The sequence below is a fragment of the Phocoena phocoena genome, chromosome 16 (genome assembly GCF_963924675.1).
Source record: "Phocoena phocoena chromosome 16, mPhoPho1.1, whole genome shotgun sequence".
Taxonomy (NCBI): domain Eukaryota; kingdom Metazoa; phylum Chordata; class Mammalia; order Artiodactyla; family Phocoenidae; genus Phocoena; species Phocoena phocoena.
Window position 1 is genome coordinate 47,352,152 of NC_089234.1, and position 18,025 is coordinate 47,370,176.

General features: G+C 48.4%; 1 protein-coding gene across 1 annotated transcript; it reads left to right on the top strand.

The window, feature by feature from the left end:
* The first annotated feature begins 278 nt into the window (after positions 1–278).
* Positions 279–15,947, top strand: LOC136136200 (putative protein FRMPD2-like). Its single transcript, XM_065894213.1, has 6 exons — positions 279–386; positions 2,225–2,372; positions 4,097–4,311; positions 6,531–6,629; positions 9,928–10,271; positions 15,899–15,947. The coding sequence occupies exons 1-6, from the start codon at positions 279–281 to the stop codon at positions 15,945–15,947; spliced, it is 963 nt and encodes a 320-aa protein (XP_065750285.1).
* Positions 15,948–18,025: the final 2,078 nt, after the last annotated feature.

Below are 18,025 nucleotides of genomic sequence, written 5' to 3' on the forward strand. Positions count from 1 at the left end.
TCACCCTTAAGAGACTTGAAAAAACTTTCAAAAATGGTTTCCCAGGAAATCGGGAGAAAGGATAAGGTTGTACTTGTTAGCTGGCTTAACTGCTCTGTGAGCCAAGGATAGAGGTTTCTAGACCGCTGATCTGTGCAGGTGCTCACAGGGGAGGCTGGCAGGGCCCGGGCGGGGATCCCCCCAGCTCAGCTCCCTACCCCTCCTTGAGGCTGTGTGGAGGGGTGCTGGGCAGGGGCCTCGCAGAATAGTCCTTCCTGCAGCCCCAGGAGCTCGGGGACATGACATCTGTCCCCCTCCCAGGTGACCGGCTCTTGCAGGTGGATGGAGTGAATCTGTGTGGCCTCACCCACAAGCAGGCCGTGCAGTGCCTCAAGGGCTCTGGGCAGGTGAGTGCACCATTACTGGTTACTGGGGAGCTTTCCTTCCCCCCAGAGTTTTCCTCGACAACATCAGAAGCTGTGGTTGCCTCTGGGTGGGAGGGGGTAGGCAGGAAACCAACGAGACTTTCTGTTGTGTCTGTTTTTCTCCTTTCACATCTTCCTTTTACCAGTGCTTTTCTTTGGAGGTGTGAAAGTCAGCAGGAAGCCAGCAGATGTTCCCAGGCAGTGAAGCTCACCTCCTCTAAGGAGCCTTGAAAAGCTTGCTGTCTCTTGCCTAGATTCTGGAGTCAGACAGCTGTACTCAGCTGACTGAGTGAAGTGACTTCTCCTGCCAGGCCGCCCCCTCACACCCTCTGCTCCTGCTGTAACTGACCAACGCCTCCGTCTGCTCTCAGGGCCTCTCAGCACCCACCTTGGCACGTGCTGACACCCACCCCCACCCAAGTTCATGCCGTTCCCGTCAACCTGTGTAATTACAGGCTACACTGTCCTAGGGGTGCTTTTATTACAAAGAGGTAGAAATTCAAGGTGCCAAGAGCATTTACCCTTCGGTCCTCATTCTGTGCAGTGCCCAGGCAGCATCTGGATGTCACTACTCTCTGTCCCATCCTCCGCCTGAGGGTGGGAACCTTTACTTGCGATGGTGGCCTAAGCCACAGAGCTGGGGTCTCCCTCTTGGCAACTGGGCAACCATCAGAGATGCAAAGGGCTCCTAGGGACCCCTCTGGCAAACAGAGGGGTGGAAGGGCCCCCTTTTGCTTCCTTTCCCAAACCATTCTTCTATTTTGTGGTGAGATTTACTTGTCTTGGCGACCTTGGTTGACATATCTTGAGAACAAAGTCATAATTTAGTAGTATTCTCTATTCTTCAGAACTTTGCTGACGGACATGCTTAGAGAATGTATTTGGCCAGTATACTGGTGGTGATGACAGGTAGGAACTGTCACTCTGGGGTCACAGCAATGGTGCTGAATGACCATTGCTGCAGGAGGATGTTGGCAGGGTCAAGTCCCCCAAGTGGAAGCTCAGAATTTCTCCAAAGCTTCCAGGCGATGTCTAGCTACTGGGTCATGCTCTGGGTAATGGGAGTATACAGTGTGTGGGGAAGAGGAAAGGGAAATTGAACCAGGAAGAAAGGGGGAGGCCAGATTGACATAGGCCTGGGATACTGTGCTGGGGCTTTGGATTTTAGGTGATGGAAAACACTGGAGATTTTTAATCAAGAGTGTTGCATGTTCAGCTTGTGTCTTATTTCAATCCACAGGTAACATTGAGGGGAGGGGACTGAAGGAGGAGGAGATAGGGTCCAAGAAGTCAAGTTAGAGGGCGCTTGCCCCAGTGCAGCTGGCCACTGGCAGCAGGAGAGGGAATGGAGGAGAGGGGAGCACTGAGGGAGATGTTTCTGATGGAGAACATGCAAGCCTTGGAAGGCAGTTGGGTATTTGGAGGGCAGAAGGGGGAGAGCTGGTCCACTGCAAGTGTGGCCCCTGGGAGGTTAGTTGAGGGATAGGTCAGTGTTCTGAGAGAGCAAAGGCAAGAGAAGGAATGTTTTAGGCAAAATGAGGAGGGGGAAGTGAGGGTGAGTGAGAGGAAGAAGATGAATTTGGCCTTGAATACACTGAGATGGAAGTACATGTGTTGCTTCCAGGAGCATTTGTCCAACAGACAGTTGGAAATATGGCTCTGGATCCTAACAGATAAGCTAGATTGGAGATTTTGATTTGAGATTCAAATGAAGCAGCCACTGGATGTATCAGAAAATTACGAAGCATTCGCCGAGTGGAGGGAGAGACTCCTGGTTGCCACATGAGGTGTAAATTGAGTTCGTCCACCCATCCTTCTAGGTTGCAAGACTGGTCTTAGAGAGAAGAGGCCCCAGGACTGCGCAGCAGTGTCCTTCTGCTAATGACAGGATGGGAGATGAATGCACGGCTGTTTCCTTGGCAACAGTCTTGCCTGGAAGGCCTGCGAGCGGTGTCTCAGCGACATGTGGTGAGAGGAGAGAGGATTGAGTGTTACTATTGTCATGTCGTCCTGTGCTGCTTTTGAATTGTCAACTCCAAAGGGAAAGCAGGAAGCCTCCCTCTGGGTTCTCAAAAGAGAGTGAGCAGCGGTGGTCATCAGGCGGCCGCTTTCTGATGCAATGGAAGCCAATCTAATGGAACATGTTCCTATAAAAAAAATGCATTGTCCCCAAAATGATGACCGGGCATAATTCTGCCCCCAAGCCTTCTGAGGATTTCTGATCAGCTGCTGGAATGTTTGTGTCTAAATAAGTATTCGGGGTTGAAATTGGAATGAAAGGATCATGCCTTTGCTGACAAAGGGTCCACGTTTCAGCCGAGACACTTGTAACAAAAATCTGAGTAAAGATGAGGCGGGTGGGGAGAGGAAGGCGCTCAGACACCTGGCCTAGTTACTAACATCAAAAAGCAAACCCATGATCAGTTTACAGGGGAAGTATTACACATCATCTGATGGGTTGCCTCTCTGCACTTCCCTGAGATTTTGTTTCCTGCTAGGAGAACATTTATTTCCTTAGTACGTCATGATTTGCAGCTTAGCTGCTTGTCAACCCCTTTATAGAGATTTTCCTGAACGCGTTTGATCAGGTTGAACGCAAGGTAACCATAGTGAGCAATGGGGTTGGGTGGAGGGGGAAAAGCATGTGCATAAAATAAGTCTGTTTCTTCTTTCATTGCTCCTCAGCTCACTCCAGCGAGGGCCTTTGAGAAATTGAATACAGAATGAGCTAAAGGGGTCAGACGATGGTGATGGTGAAACTGGTCATACGACATACCTGAACCTAACTGCTTCAGACACTTTCATTCTTGCCCCAAATCATAGTCTATAAATCAGTGCTCTGTCCCTCTATTGATTGATTGCCAACTGAGGTGGTGAAAGCAGAGTAGGGGAGGCCCAGAGGCCTCTGGCCGCCAGACTATATAAGTTCTTTGGGCTGTGTCCATCTTGGGTGCCCAGAAGCAGCTGTTTTGTCTTACGGTCACTACACAGGGCTGAACAAAATGGCAGCTAAAACATTTTCATGGAGTTGGCCATGATTATCTCCATGGTCTAATTATGCAAAAATTTTTTTTCAAGTATACTAAAAAATGACTGTGGTTCTAAAAGGGTAATAGGAATATATGTGATTCAAGTTTTACTGAATGATTTGGGCCTATTGTGTACGTCTCTGAGTTATATCTTTACATATAAACTTTGTTGATTGTCTATAATTGCTCTGTCCAATATGGTAGCCACTTGCCCATGTGGCTATTGAGTACTTGAAGTGTGACCACTCCAAACTGATAAAATATATACTCGAGTCTTAAAGACTTAGTTCATAAGAAGAATGTAAAGTACCTCATTAATAATTTTTTCGTGTTGTTACATGTTGAAATGGTAATATTTTAGATATGTTGGGTTAAATGAAATATGATTATGTTTATTTTACCTTTTTCCTCCTATTTTGTAAAATGTAGCTATTTGAAAACGTTGACATTATGTATGTGGTTTGCATGTGTAGTTCACCTATTTCCTTTGGATGACACTGACCTATAGCAGGTATAATGGACTCTGTCATAAAAATGAGCAAAATGAAATCTTTTAATGTAAAACAGGAATAATTCATTTACTTGACAATTTGCATTTTGAGGCTGGCCAATTTCATTTGTAATCTACTGAAGGATGGATCTCATTCACATCCCACGATACAGGTCCCAGGTTTGAAGTCAAGCTAAAAAAGAACGCCAGTGGTTTGGGATTCAGTTTCGTGCAGATGGAGAGTGAACGCTGCGGCCATCTCAAGAACGATCTTGTGAGGATTAAGCGGCTCTTCCCGGGGCAGCCGGCAGAAGAGAATGGGGCCATCGCAGCTGGTGACATTATCCTGGCTGTGAACGGAAGGCCCACGGAAGGCCTCGACTTCCAGGTGGGAGGCCATGAGGGATGCAGTCCTGTGTGCAGGCTGAGGTCAGCCGTGCTCCTTTCAGGGCCACCCACCATGGGGAATCCTCTGGGCTCCCGGAAATCACACGTGGAGCCTGGATTTGGATCACATAAAGAGAGAAATTGGCAGAACATCCTCATATTAAAATTTCCATCTCAATTCTTAAGTATCTGACCTTGAGTAAGCCTTGCTTCTCAGTAGGTTCGTAATGAAATCGAAGATAAAACCCTGGCTTCTGTGCTGGCTAAAGGTCTCCTAACACACACTCCCAGAGGTGGGGGTGAGGGCTCAATGGGCTACCTTGGGTCCCTTCCTGCCCTCCTTCCCATTTCTCTACTAAATTTACGGCTTTGACGTGTAGTGTTGCATTGGTTGTCGTGTGTATGATCAAAAATGTAATAAAAAGGAAAGTAAAAAGTGGACATTTCTTAATCTTATAGCATAAAATCTCAGTGAAATATTGTACATATCAGCCAGGGTCCTGGCAGAAATTGGGCCATCTGAGAAAGTTTAATAAAGGTGCGGAGATTGTTGGGAAACTCAAGGGAGAGTATAGAGCCCTGGGGCTGGGAACAGTGGGCGCAGTCATTCACCCTCCCTACCCCCGAAGTCCAAAGGGAGATGGGTAGGAGCAGTTACCAAATCCTAGAAGCTGAGTGAGCTAGGTGGAGCAGGGATATAGTCGTCCTGTGACCACCCCACGGGGAGGAATGCAGGAAAGCAAACCTGGACCTCCCTCCCCGCCTCGGCTCTGATCCCTGTTCACCCTCGCATTGGCTGAGCCCAGCAGGAAGCCTCTCTGCAGCCCACGCAGGTCTACCTCCAGGGCACAGAGCAAGGCAGATGAAGGTGGAGAGTGGCTCTAGGTGGGATGGGGAGGGGTGGAGAATCCTCAGAGCAGCGTTAGGGTGGGGATACCTTCATCCATCCTGCATCCTTCATCTGATCCAGGATCATCCTCTGAGAACCGCTGCTGGGCCAGCAACTGTGTGAGGAACTGAAGACAGAGAGGCGGACAGTTCATACGGTCTGGTCCCAGAGCTCACGGGGGTAGTGGGATAGACAAGAGAAAAATTCTCACTGCGGGAAATAAGTGCCATGAGAGATAAAAGGCCCTGCTCCAGTGTTTGCACCAGGGAAGGGGGAAGGAGCCCATTCTATGGCAGTCCATTGCAGCTGGGGGTACTGAGTAGTATCCAGATCAATCCAGATCAGTGGTTCCAGGTAGGGGTGAATTTGCCTCTTGGGACATTTGGTGAAGACCAGAGACATTTATGGTTTTCACAACTAATGGACGCTACTGGCATCTAGTGGGTAGAGACCAGAGATGTTGCTCAACGTCCTGCGGTGCACAGGACAGCTCTGACAATAGAGTTATCCAGCCTAAAATGTCGATAGTGCTGAGAGGTTGAGACATCATGGTGTAGATAGGTAATAAGAGCTATTCAGGCAACCTCATGCCCTGGGCTTTGAGAGGGTGGCTTGGAGCAAGAGGTTCAGCATGGTGGGCGCTTAGGAAGTGGGTGCAGGGAGGAGCAGATGGGAGAGAGAGCAGGGCGAGAGGCAGTGGCAGGTAAGAACAGGTTCTGGGTGCTGTGCTTATGTTGAGTGAGGTGAGCCAGAGAGAGGGTTCAGCAGGAGAAGAACCTGGTTATATCCGTATTTGGGAATGACTGCGTGTTAGTGATGTGGAGGAAGGGACGTGGGTGACAGTGCAGGAGGCCAGGAGCAGAGAGGAAGTCACTGCAGTTTCACAGGTGAGAGGTTCCGAGCTGACCCTGGGCGGAAGCTCAGGGCTGAGGGTCAGGCTTTAGAGATTGGGGTGGTGGCATATACGTGACCGGTGGCCCCTGAGGTGGGGGTGGGTAGACAGGGAAAGGAGGTTGAGATGGTAACAGTCATGTGCTTGATTCACTCTCTCGCTGAAGAAAAGGCATCAGTATTGGCAGATGCTGCCATCAAAAGGCCCCAAGCAGACCTTGGCCACTTCCAGCTCAGTATCGGTGCATCATCTTTGTGGGAACCACAGGCCACTGGTCTTGGATCCATGCATTTTGGGAAGTCAGCGGTGTCCTCCAAAGTTCTCTGGAGCCAAGAAACAGATCAAGGTGGGGGGTGGGAGGGGCCCGGGAGATAGTGGAGAGCATAGAGGAGGACCCTCCACAGCCCTACAACTAACCATGGAGTTTGGTTTCTGATAGGAGGTGCTGCATTTACTGCGAGGAGCCTCACAGGAAGTCACGCTCCTGCTTTGCCGACCCCTGCCAGGTGTGCTGCCTGAGATGGATCAGGGCTGGCAGGTAAGGGGCAGTGCCCTCTGCTCTCCCCACATGCCTCAGGTTCAGGCACTCTTTTTCTTGTCTGGTGGGTCCTGAGAAGCCCAACCTTGCTTTTGTAGTGTTCAATGCCATCTACTTTCATTGGGGCAGGAGAGTAGCTGGCCCCCGAACCTCAATTAGTCTGTGACAGGTTCATGAGGTCCTACCTCTGCCTTCCCCTTCCTCTCCCTGCTTCTGCCTCTCCCAATATTTGGCTCTTCTTGTAGATGGTTACATGTTTAGATCTTGGCTGTGAAACTTCTAGAACTAGGTTCTCTGACAGTCCAAGCTCCAGAGAGGGGAAACCAGGAGCAACGGGAGTAGATGGAAAACCAAATGAAGGGAAGGTAAGAATTTCCATTCTGAGGAATGAAATGGAGAGAAAAAAAAGAAGGGTATATATCCACCCTTCTAAAACATGAATTAGCCGTGTATGGTCTAGTGCAAAGAAGGGAAGCATTGGAATCAGGACAGTTCAGAATTCTTACATTGATGCCTGTATTAGGTCCTCCAGAGAAATAGAACCAATAGGATGTGTGTGTGTGTGTGTGTGTGTGTGTGTGTGTGTGTGTGTGTGTGTGTGTAGAGACAGAGAGACAGAGAGAGATTTTAAGGAATTGGCTCACGTGATCATGGTGCCCGGCCAGTCTAAATTCTGCAGAGCAGGCTGGCTGGCTGGAAACCCAGTGGGGAGCTGATGTTGCAGGGCGAGTCCTAAGGCAGTCTGGAGGCAGGATTCATTCTTTCTTGGGGAGCTCAGTCTTTTTTCTCTTAAGGCCTTCAACTGATTGAACGAAGCTCACCAACATTACAGAAGGTGATTTGCTTCACTCAACGTCTACTGATTTACATGCTACTCTCTAAAAAATACCTTTACAGAAACATCTAGATTCGTGTTTGACCAAATATCTGGGTACTGTGGCCTAGCCAAGTTGACACATAGCGTTCACCATCACAATACCACCTGTTGAATCCTTGGGCACAGACTCTGTGGTAGAGATTGGAGTGCAGGAAGTTTATGGGGCCGGCTCTTGGGAACCCCCTTGTGAGGGTGCAAGAAGCACAGCTGGGCAGAAGGGGAAGTAAATGTGTTGCAGCTGCAACAGGGGCCTCGGCTGACCTCACAGGGGGCTCTGAAGCTGGGATGGCCCCACAGAGCTGTCCCGAATTGGGACAAAAGAGCCTGTACCTTTGTTCTCTCCATCAACCAGCGCTGGAGTAAGAGCTGCCCCAAGGGAGGGGGCCTAACTTTGGCCGAGGCAGTTCCCTTGAGCTGAGCACAATTCCTGTGGAGGGGATAGCTGTAAGCTGCCAGCAGCCAGCAGTCCTGGCAGCTGGGGACTGATGGCCTCAGCTGTGGAGGGGGGTCGGTGTGAGCAGCCTGGAATCACCTGCACCTGCTCTGTTTGCTGCAAGGACCTCGGGCACTTGCCTGACTTCTCTAGGTCTCATGACTCCTCATCTGAGATGTGGATAAGAAAATCAATCACTTATCATCACTGAGGGCGACAGTCACCAGACACAGCACAGGGACTTGGTGACCCAGATCCTCTTGATGCTTGGACTCCAAGAGGTCATTTGATACCAACTTTGGTGAGAAAAGAGCTATGGGAAGGAAATCTGAAAGTTTCCAGTTGCCAATTTGGAAAAGAAGGTAGATGACAGCAATTGTGTGAAGCAAATGAACAGGGCAGGGGAGGGTCAAGCTTCATACGCACAAAGATCAGGCCAAGGGGCTGGTACCCAGTGTTTTTGTGAGATATCTGGTAATGCCAGGGAAAGAGTTGTCCTTCTGTCCTGGAGAAGAGCTCCCCCAGGGAGAGCCCAGATGCATCTAGTGGGAAGGGCTTGGGGTGAGGAATGGTGGGCATGCTTCCTCTCTCCTCATACCTGAGGACCAAGTGCAAGAAGAATTTTCATTCATTCATGTGGCTCCAGAGGTCAGATTGAAGACCAAGGAAGAGAGTATTTAGTTCAGAACTAGAATAAAGTAGTTATGAGAAGGAGGCGGCTGTACAAACATCTGGAATAAGGTCATTCCAGGCAGAAGGAATAGCATATGCAAAGCCTCTGAGACAGGAATGACCTGGAGGTTTGAAGGACACAAAGATAATGGTTGTGCCTGGACAGTAGCTAATGAAGGGGAGTGTGGAATGGGAGGAGTTGTAGAGGGAGTCAGGGACTGCACCATGTGTGACCTTGTAGGTCTTGGTAATGTGCCGATTCCGTCCTGGCTGCAACAGGAAGCCACTGGGCTGGGAGGGATGGGAGGGTGAAGGGTGAATCAGGAATATGGCCTCATGTGGTCTGTACTTTAGAGAGGTCACTTAGGTTGCTGGTGGAGATGGAGTAGAGCAGGTAAGTTGGCAGCGATTCAGGTGAGATATGTGGCTTAGACTCAGGCTGTAGCCAAATAGCTGGTAAGTGGTCAGATTTGGGATGTGACTGGGAGGTAGAGCCTGGGAGGATGACTTTTGGATTAGATATGGGTGTGTGGACAGAGAGTAGAGTTTGGCTTGATCAACTTGGATGAATGGTGGCACCACTTACCATGATAAGATGTGCTTGGAGGGAGAAGTTTAAAGTACATGGGGGAGAAGAAGTAGCTCTTGATAGCGTGTAAACTTAAATGTTTGTGGAGCATTCGATGGAGATGTCTGTCAGGTAGTTGTTTGTGGAGAACTTGTGTGAGGTCAGGGCTGGAAAAAGCGAACTTGGAATTGTCAGCAAATAATGCCACTGAAAGCCATAAATTGGATCAGATCACCGTGGGAAGGAGTACAGAAAAAGTCAAGAAGAGGGCTGAGAAGTGAGCCATGTGACACCCCAACACTGAGCGGTCTGGTCCAAAGAAATGAGACAGCACGTGAGACTGAGAAGGGGCCTGGGAAGTGGTCCAGGTAAGGGCAGAGTTCAGGGTAAACTCAACGTTTAAGTAGAGTAAATTCGTAAGGGACATTCTCAAGAAGGAGGAGGGACCAGTTATGCTGAATGTTGCTGAGTTAGAGTGAGATGAGGACAGAGAATTATCCTTTGGCTTTAGAAGGATGTAGGTCACTAGAGATCCTAATCAGAGCTCCTTCAGTGGAATGATGGAGACAGAAGCCTTGTTGGAGTGGGTACAAATGAGAAGGAGGGGACACAGAAGTAGTGAGTACAGACCTCATTTGAAGAACAGAGAAAAGGGGTGGATTGGTACCGACTTTGGTACCAAAGCAATATTTAGGTTTTGTTCAGTGTGCACCGTGGATCCAGTAATCCTTAGCATTTCTTTCAATAGACACCTGTGCTCTCAGCAGACAAAGAATTCACCAGGGCAACAGGCACTGACTCAGAGCAGAGCCCCAGCCTAGATCAAGAGGACAGCCAGAGGGACAGTGCCTCCGCAGATGCAGGGGAAGGCCTGGGTCTCAGGCCAGAGTCTTTCCAACAGGCCACCAGAGAGGCACAATGGGACCAAGACACAGAGAGACCCTGGGCCACTTCCTTGACTCGTCCTCGGGATTCCTACCCTCATTTATTCAGACTTCACCAAGAAATGGATGCATCGACATTGGCTACCTCTTTGGAAAACGATATGAGGCAAAACTGCTATTCAGTTTGTGACATCAGGAGACTTGAAAGGTAAGGATCACCCCTTTGCAGACATGTTATAAATTGTGTGCATATCATTGCTAGAAATTACAATCAAGCAATTAGTAACTATGCTCAGAGGCTTGCTGGGCCAGGACTGTTCTGGGCATTGTAGGGGAGGAAGAAACAAGAGAAGCATGCAATCTGGAGCTGCTGTAACCACAACTTGTGAGCTTTTGGGAAAGCAACCCCCACCCAGAGGTCCTCCAGTACCCTTGGAGACTACAGATGGCAGGCCTTGGGGTTTCTTCCCCACATACAGACCTTTGTCCTGCATCCCTCATGGCCTCTTGAAGCACCATGGTAAGAAAGAGGTTCCCTTGTGTACATGATTTCTATTGCAAATATAATGCTTTATAATCAACACCAGCTTAAGAAAAAAAACAAATCTACATCTTCAAGACCAGATTGAAACATTCATTTTAATAGCCATTTGTTTTTCAACATAGTCTGCAGTTTTGTGCTCATCCAGCCCTGAGTATTTCCACCTCTCGGTCCCGTTCTGATGGAAAACAAACTCTTTCATTCAGTTTGATGAGTATTTTTACACATAGCCAGGGTACTTAGAAACCTGTTAGGAGAAGAGAGAGGGGTACAAATACTGAGAGAGGGCGAGACATTGCTTCTAAGAGTGTGCTAACTAGATGCATGGGCACAAAGCAGACAAGCGAGGAACAATGGTTTGTGTTTGACACGGTATAAACCCACTGATATTAAATAGCTCTTAATTGTTGGTCATCCTAGAAGACTGACAAGGGCAAATCTATAGGGACTAGCAGGTGACATGAACTATGAAGCGGCTGGGGTAATGCAATTAGGCAGGGTGAGATCCGTGACAGACAGGAGCCAGACATATGTTTCCTAGAAGCATCCAGATACCATTTTTAAAGTAACTAAACCAAACCAAATCCAACTACTCTGCGGAGTAGAACAGGGTGGGCAGGCACGTCCGTCAGTGGTATTCCTTTTCATTGTTTGAAAATGCGTAAGCACGTGTGTATGTGCGGTTCCTTACATTTGCATTCTAGGCAGTAATTGATATACTTGATCAAATGATAAAGGAAACAACCTACAGAGATTTATTCAAGGACAACTATTCGTATAATCTTGTAGGAAATATAAAAGGAGCAGTATTTCCCTGTAGACCTGGGGCCACTCTTTTGGATTTTTAAAGGTTTTACTGATAGATAGTTTGGGGCGATGGACTGTATTACAAAGTGACTCTAGGATTATGTATAAGCCTGGAGTTTGACTTGCCATGTGCCTTTAATATAATATAGTCATTACTTATTAATAATAGTATTTAAACTAATTATTACTGTATGTTGTCACTGTCTCATTCACGGACTCACAGAAATTCAGGGTTGTTCCATATAAAAGTGGTCTCATCTAACTTCATATCCCATGCTGGAATCTGCTCTGTGACACCCCTGAGGTAGGGGACCTGCTTTTACTTGAATATCTCCAGGGAGGCGGAAGTTGCTGCCTCTTGAGGTGGCCCATTTTATCATCGTGTAGCTGTTGATCAGGAAGTTCTTCTTTATACTGACGTGAAAATTGCCTTTCTCTATCTTCTACTCATAAATCCTGATATGTTTTCCTCCTGTTTTTTAAAAAAATAAGAAACATCACATCATTTTATATTTCTGAATCAAATTAAATTTGACTTAGCATTCCTCCTTGCAAGGGTATACCAGATATCCAAAATCTGCCATCCTTACAGGGGGCTGCCCCTTCCTAGAATTATACTAAGAGCTTCTTCAGAACATTCTGGTGGAGCCCCAGATCATCATTCCGTCTTGGTTGTTGCCCCATGCTTGCTACCCAGGCCATGTGGTCCACGGAGTTACAGGGGGGCAGCCTTGCTATTCTCTGCCCTGACTCCCTCCATCACCAACTCCTCCCCCTTGTACTTACCTCCCACAGCCCTGGTGATGGCAGCGCTCTGCCTCTTCACATTTCCTTTTACTGTGTTTCACTTGTACTGCGTTTTCTCTCTTCCGTTCAGGAACCTTTCTTTCTCTACAAAGGAAGGACTCAAACCATACTAGCTTCTCCTCCAGTGGGACGTCTGCTTGCACGTAAAGCACACATAGTTAGTGACTGCCCCCTACAGGAGGAAAAGCATGGCACAGGCTCAGCAATCCCTGGACACAGTTCCCCCAGCTCCTGGGTAGGGTCAGAATTAGGATTCCAAATTGGGTTTGTGGTTCTTTGTGGTTCTCCCTGGAATACCCACAGCTCAGTTCTGAGGTGGCTGCCCCAGGTAACTGCCTCTTGTTTCTGGCCTCCCTGAGTGAAGTTTTCTTTCTGCAGTTTAGATCAAAAAGAGTACTGACTTCTTGATCATACAGCCCTGGTTTCAGCTCTACCACTTACTAGTGTGTCTGGAGAGTTGTCTTTCCTGAGCTTGAGGCTTCTCAAATGTAAATGAAGACCCTGGCAACTCCACAGAGTGCTGTGCCCTTCAAAAGAAATAACACATGCAGAGCACTAGTCCAGAGCCTGGCATGCAGCAGGAGCTCAAGTCAGTTTTCCTTCCCTTTCCTGAGCCATTTTCAGCTAAAAACAAGTCCCAATCAATTAAAATTCCCACCGAACTGGCAGATCTTACCATCTACCAGGTGGTTACTTCCTAGTCTAGTGGCTGCCGGCACCCCAGCAAACCTGAAGTGTTCATGGAGAAGACGAAGTTTTACTCTTCTTTCCCCGTTCTCTTCTTTTACCATACTGTACACATACTGCTACCATACGGTAGTAGATCTTTGTAAAACAGGTAATAAAGCAGTACAGTACATTTTCATGGAGGAACACTGGAATTGTGTATCTTCCAGAGAGAGGACTTGGTACTTGGCTGGAGTTGCATCTTATGCAAGGTTAGTTTCTAAAGTAGCACATAAGGTAAAATCATATCAAGTCACGTTACCCTGAACATCACTTTGGGAGATGTGCTGTTTTTCTCCCTTGGTGTGGGAGGAGATTACTTTTTCTTTGGTTGAGCCTCAGATGAAGTCTGGTGGCTTGCATTTATGGGCCATGCTGACTGCAAAATGCTTACCTTTAAATGCTAGCCTCATAGGAATGAAGGGATGGCAGATTCAAGTTTCCCACTCACGTTCAATTCAGGGCTTAAACTCATTGACTGAGAAGTTGGTTGTTGCAGAGTGTTTAAGGTTATTTTTCTTCCCTTCCCTTCCTTCCTTCCTTTATCTCTGTCTCTGTCTCTCTCCCCTAGCATATATACTTATATTCCTGTAATTAAAATGCATCTATTTTCAGCAAGTATCATTTAGAGAAAGTGAGGATATAAGTCTTCACGGTTATTTAAGAATGCAAAATGAAACCACGTCCTTGAAATGAACCTAAAGTTACTGTATATGTTCTGGGGAGGGCAGTGTTCCTGGAATAGCAAAGGATGCTTAGGAGATTAAGGGTCTAACTTAACTGCAGCTGCCATGCCAGGTGGGACCTCAGAGTAGCTGGCCAAGGGTTGAATGAGCTGGTAGGTGAGCAGGGCTGTCGGTCAAATGGGAGGACACAGGGGACCCCTGTGAAGGCCTGCTCTGCAGCCAAAGTGTGACTGAGAGGAGTGAGTGGGGCAGATGCCTGGCCAGGAGCGGCAGTGGTCTAACCCAGCAGAGCAGAGCCCATGGCAGCCTGGGGCTGGGCGCTGCCTTCAGCTGGGTTCTCTCCGCAAGCTGACAGGCTCCCTGGGGACACCCTCATACACACCCACTCTCACGACCCCTAAATACTGAACTCCAGCTCAGGTTTATCAACTGAACTTCACCCCCAGCGATCCACTGAACATCTCTACTTGATGTCTTAGAAACACTGCAAACACAACCCCCCAGATGTTAAACTTGGCACTGGCAGGAAGTCCCAGTGGCACTCACCAGGCTAATGGGGATGTGGGGCGGGCCTGGTGCTGGAGAGCTGGGGAAGGCTGAGCCTCACGTGAAGAGACACAAAACCCGACCTTGTTGTGAGCTTACCTGCAGTAAATAGGGCAATTACGATACCCGGTATTTCAGGCCTGAAATGCCGTCTACTCATTTGACTTGTCTTCCTGAAAGGTGAATGTGATTTTCGTGGCTCAAGTTTCTAAGGAACAGCTCTCCTGGGACGTTGGGCATGGTGTCTTCCATTCTCAGTAAATACCCTGTAGCAAGCAGAGGCTTCACTGACCTCAGAGCTGAACCGGGATTCCTTTCCTTAAAAGCAGTCGCTGAAGAATTGCAGGATCTGGTGGGAGGCCTAGTGCCAGGGCCCTGCCAGCTTGTGTGGAGGAGGCAGCTGGGCACACCTGAGGAGACCCAGGTGGGGTCTCCAGATTCTCCTCTAAGTACCATCTGTCTACAGGAGGCTCCTTTTGTCAGACAGCTTGGGAGGGAGAGAATGAGGGCAGGGAGGAGCTGAGGTCATAAAATGTTTCCAGGGGTAAACAGAGAGCTCGGAGCACTCTGATTCCTTCAGGTTCTAGATGGAGCCCTACTGTATCATCCCCAGGTCCTGAGCTGGCCTTGAGCCCTGGGGGAAGGGCTCTCACTCTCTACCTGGCGTGTCCGCACGCCAAAACATCTTATCAAATTCTCCAAATCTCCAAGTCTCACCCCTTCCGTGAAATAGGCTCTGCCTGGCGGGCTGTCTTGGGCCTTTCTGGACCTCTTCTTGCCTCACATCCTTTTCTCCATGCCCACAAGCAAACTCCAGGTCAGAGCTCCAAGAGCAGCCTGGTGGCCTGGGTGGAAGGGTGGTTGGAAGGGCAGTTATTCTCCCTGAGATAATGGCCAAGATGCCACCCTGGAGACCACTGAGCCCCCTCTGGACACCCAACGGCCTTGCCTCTTGCCTCTCAGGCTGACGGCCTCCCTGGGTCTCTTTCCGGGCAGGGCTAGTAGCCGGAGCCCCAAATCCAACCTGGAGAGCATGAGCTTATTACAAAGGTTGGAGGAGCACGGAAGCGGGAGGTGAGGCATGGACAGCCAGGCGCTGCAGTGTTGCCACCTGCCTCTCCGCAGCGAGGGAAGGAGAGGGTTGCTGCTGGGGGGCGGGGGAGCAGCGGCAGGGTGGGCCTGGGCACCAGCTGGATTTCCTGTCCTTTGACAAAACTGCCATGGCATTCCCTCCCTAAGTTTATAAGAAAACACATTTTCTGCACAATTTGGTCAAATACTTTAAGGTGTTAAATCAATTTTTCCTTAAAGAGCTTAGCAATTTTAAGAGATTGTTTTCTTAAAGTGAATATTCCTCTTTAGTCTTTATGCACACGGTCTTCTTTTTAAACACATGTGCGTGTATATTGACAGGAAATGCCCATTTACATGAACTCTGTATCTCTCATGAGCAGAAATGATGTCTCTTTGACAGCAAACTCAGGTTGGAACCAACACTCCAGCCCTACTGGGGAGGAGGGCCAGCTACATGGGTGTTTGGGGGCTTGTAGCTATAAGGAGGTGCCAGCGCTGATTTTAAGGGAAAGATGTATTGCAGGAAAGGGAAACGGAGGGCAGGGGCACTGACGAAGCCAACCTAATGATTTGGGGATGGGGAAGGAGACTGATAAACAAGGATCCATGTATTTGGTACAAAGCTCAACCTATGTGCATTTCTTTTAGATTCTCCTACTCATCTTCTCTAACCAGACTCTCGACAGATATTTTCTGAGTACCCTGTCTGCATGTTGGAAGCACTGTGCCCAATTCTCTGTCATCTTCACGGACTGCTCTTTCTAATCAAAAACGTGTGTAGTGACTTTCGGCAGCCCCTCGAAGGCTTATTCTTTCCCTGTTGCTTCAGCGTCTTCGTTGCCGACCAATGAGCTTCACCGTTCATCTGTTTCCTATGTCACACAGGGAGTAAATGTCACTCCAGCTGGCTGCCTCTCCAAATAGACACTGTTTCAGTGCTCTGAAAAGGACCTGATATTTGGGCAAAGTGCTCTGAAGGTCACCTGCTTGAGCTGTTCCCAGCCTCTTGCTTTGGCCCTTTCCATCTAATTCCTCTGTCGAAATAGCAAACGTAATCATAGTAGTAATCATGACATCTTCCATTTACTGAGAACTTACCCTGTACCAGGAGCCATGGGTGGCTGTATCAGAATTATTTAATGTAAGCATCTCAGTGCTCCTATAAGTTTCTTAAACTTGCCATTTTTCAGATGAAAAAACTGAGGTTCTAGAGAAGTTAATAAACTTGCCTGAGGTCTGACTGTCTTCCCATAGGAAGCGTCAGTACTAAAACTGGGTCATAGCTCTGCTTTTGATCCATGTCCTCTGGCAAGTTCCCGCATTGTCTTCTGGACTCGGTAAGGAGCTCCCCCTGCTCCCATAAGGCTCTGTGCTGCCTCTACCATAGCACTTACTACCTGATTCTAACATTTGTTCACTGCTCGCTCTTCCCATTAAATCAGGGGCTCCTCCAGGTCAAGGGCCATGCCGTATTCACTGTTCACCTCCTGACCCCAGAGCAGTCTCTGGCAAGAACTGTTTCAAGCCTGGCTGGCTTGCCTGTGATGTGTCATGATAAGCATCCTGAAAGCAAGGGAAGGTGGGGAGAGGAATTTCCGATCAATACTGGAAGACACGTGGGTTTCTGTGATGATGATGAAGGTGACATGTGCCATCTACCTGAAGCCCCTTCTCTCACCTTGGAGGATGAAGCATATCCTACTATCAGCTCTACGTTGGAAGACCAGCTACCCTGTGGAGAATGTTTGAAGGCAGATTCAGGGACCATTCCTTTACCGCAGTTCTGTTCTTGGGGTACTTTCTCAGAGTCTTTGCCTCCAGAAGAGTCCCGTGAGAGTGACAGCGAGTGGGAAGAACTTGAGGAGGCTGAGGACCCAGATGATGGCACCCTCAGGTGGGTATCACTCTGTCTGGGTGGAATGAGACTGGGCTGAGTTCTTCTAGTGGGCCTCAGTGTCTCCACTTTGGCTGGGTGATGGTCTATACGCATCACCATGTTCCCCTTGCATTCCCTCTTTGGGTCATGCCTCATCATGGCACTTATCACGGTACATGTTCCATGGCAACGACCCTATGAGATAGGGTTATTGTCATTCCCATTTTACAGATGACACATTTAGGACTTTCCCGGGGTCATATAGTAAGTGACAGATAAGTAAGTGACAGTCAGAATTCAACCCCAGGTCTCCCACTCCATGGACCCCCCTGCTCAGTGCTCTCCTCTGCGGCCTCCTGCATGTGGCTGGGCCCACCATCTCTCCTCGGGCCTCTGACTTTCGGTGGGTTGCTGGTAAAGTTCTGATTCCTACTTTGTCTGCTCCTGACTGCCCTTGGGCTAAATGTATTGCAGAGAAGAGTCTTGGTATCACGTAATGTGGCCCTTCTCAACAGCCCCTGTGACTTAACACAGTGAGCTCTTTCTTGATCAAGAAAGTCAAACTGTTGACACAAGGTGTTGCCAGAAGCTGGGACTGGGTGACCAGGCTGGAGTCAGATCAGACTGATGAAGACGTGGGAGGAGTAAGTGTAATAAAACCCGTCAGACTTCAAGTAGAAAGGGTTAAACTCTTGACCAGTTGGTAAACCACGCAGCATTCTGTTAAAGTGCCTACAACATAGATAGTTCCAATACTTGAAAAATGCTCACTGTTCAAGAAACTTTCAGATAAATACATTTCCAAGACACATCGAAACTTACCAAGGCACTGGCTGTGAAGGTTTAGGTATAATTGAAACACTCTCGTTCACTTTCATTACATTGTGTCCCAGCTACAT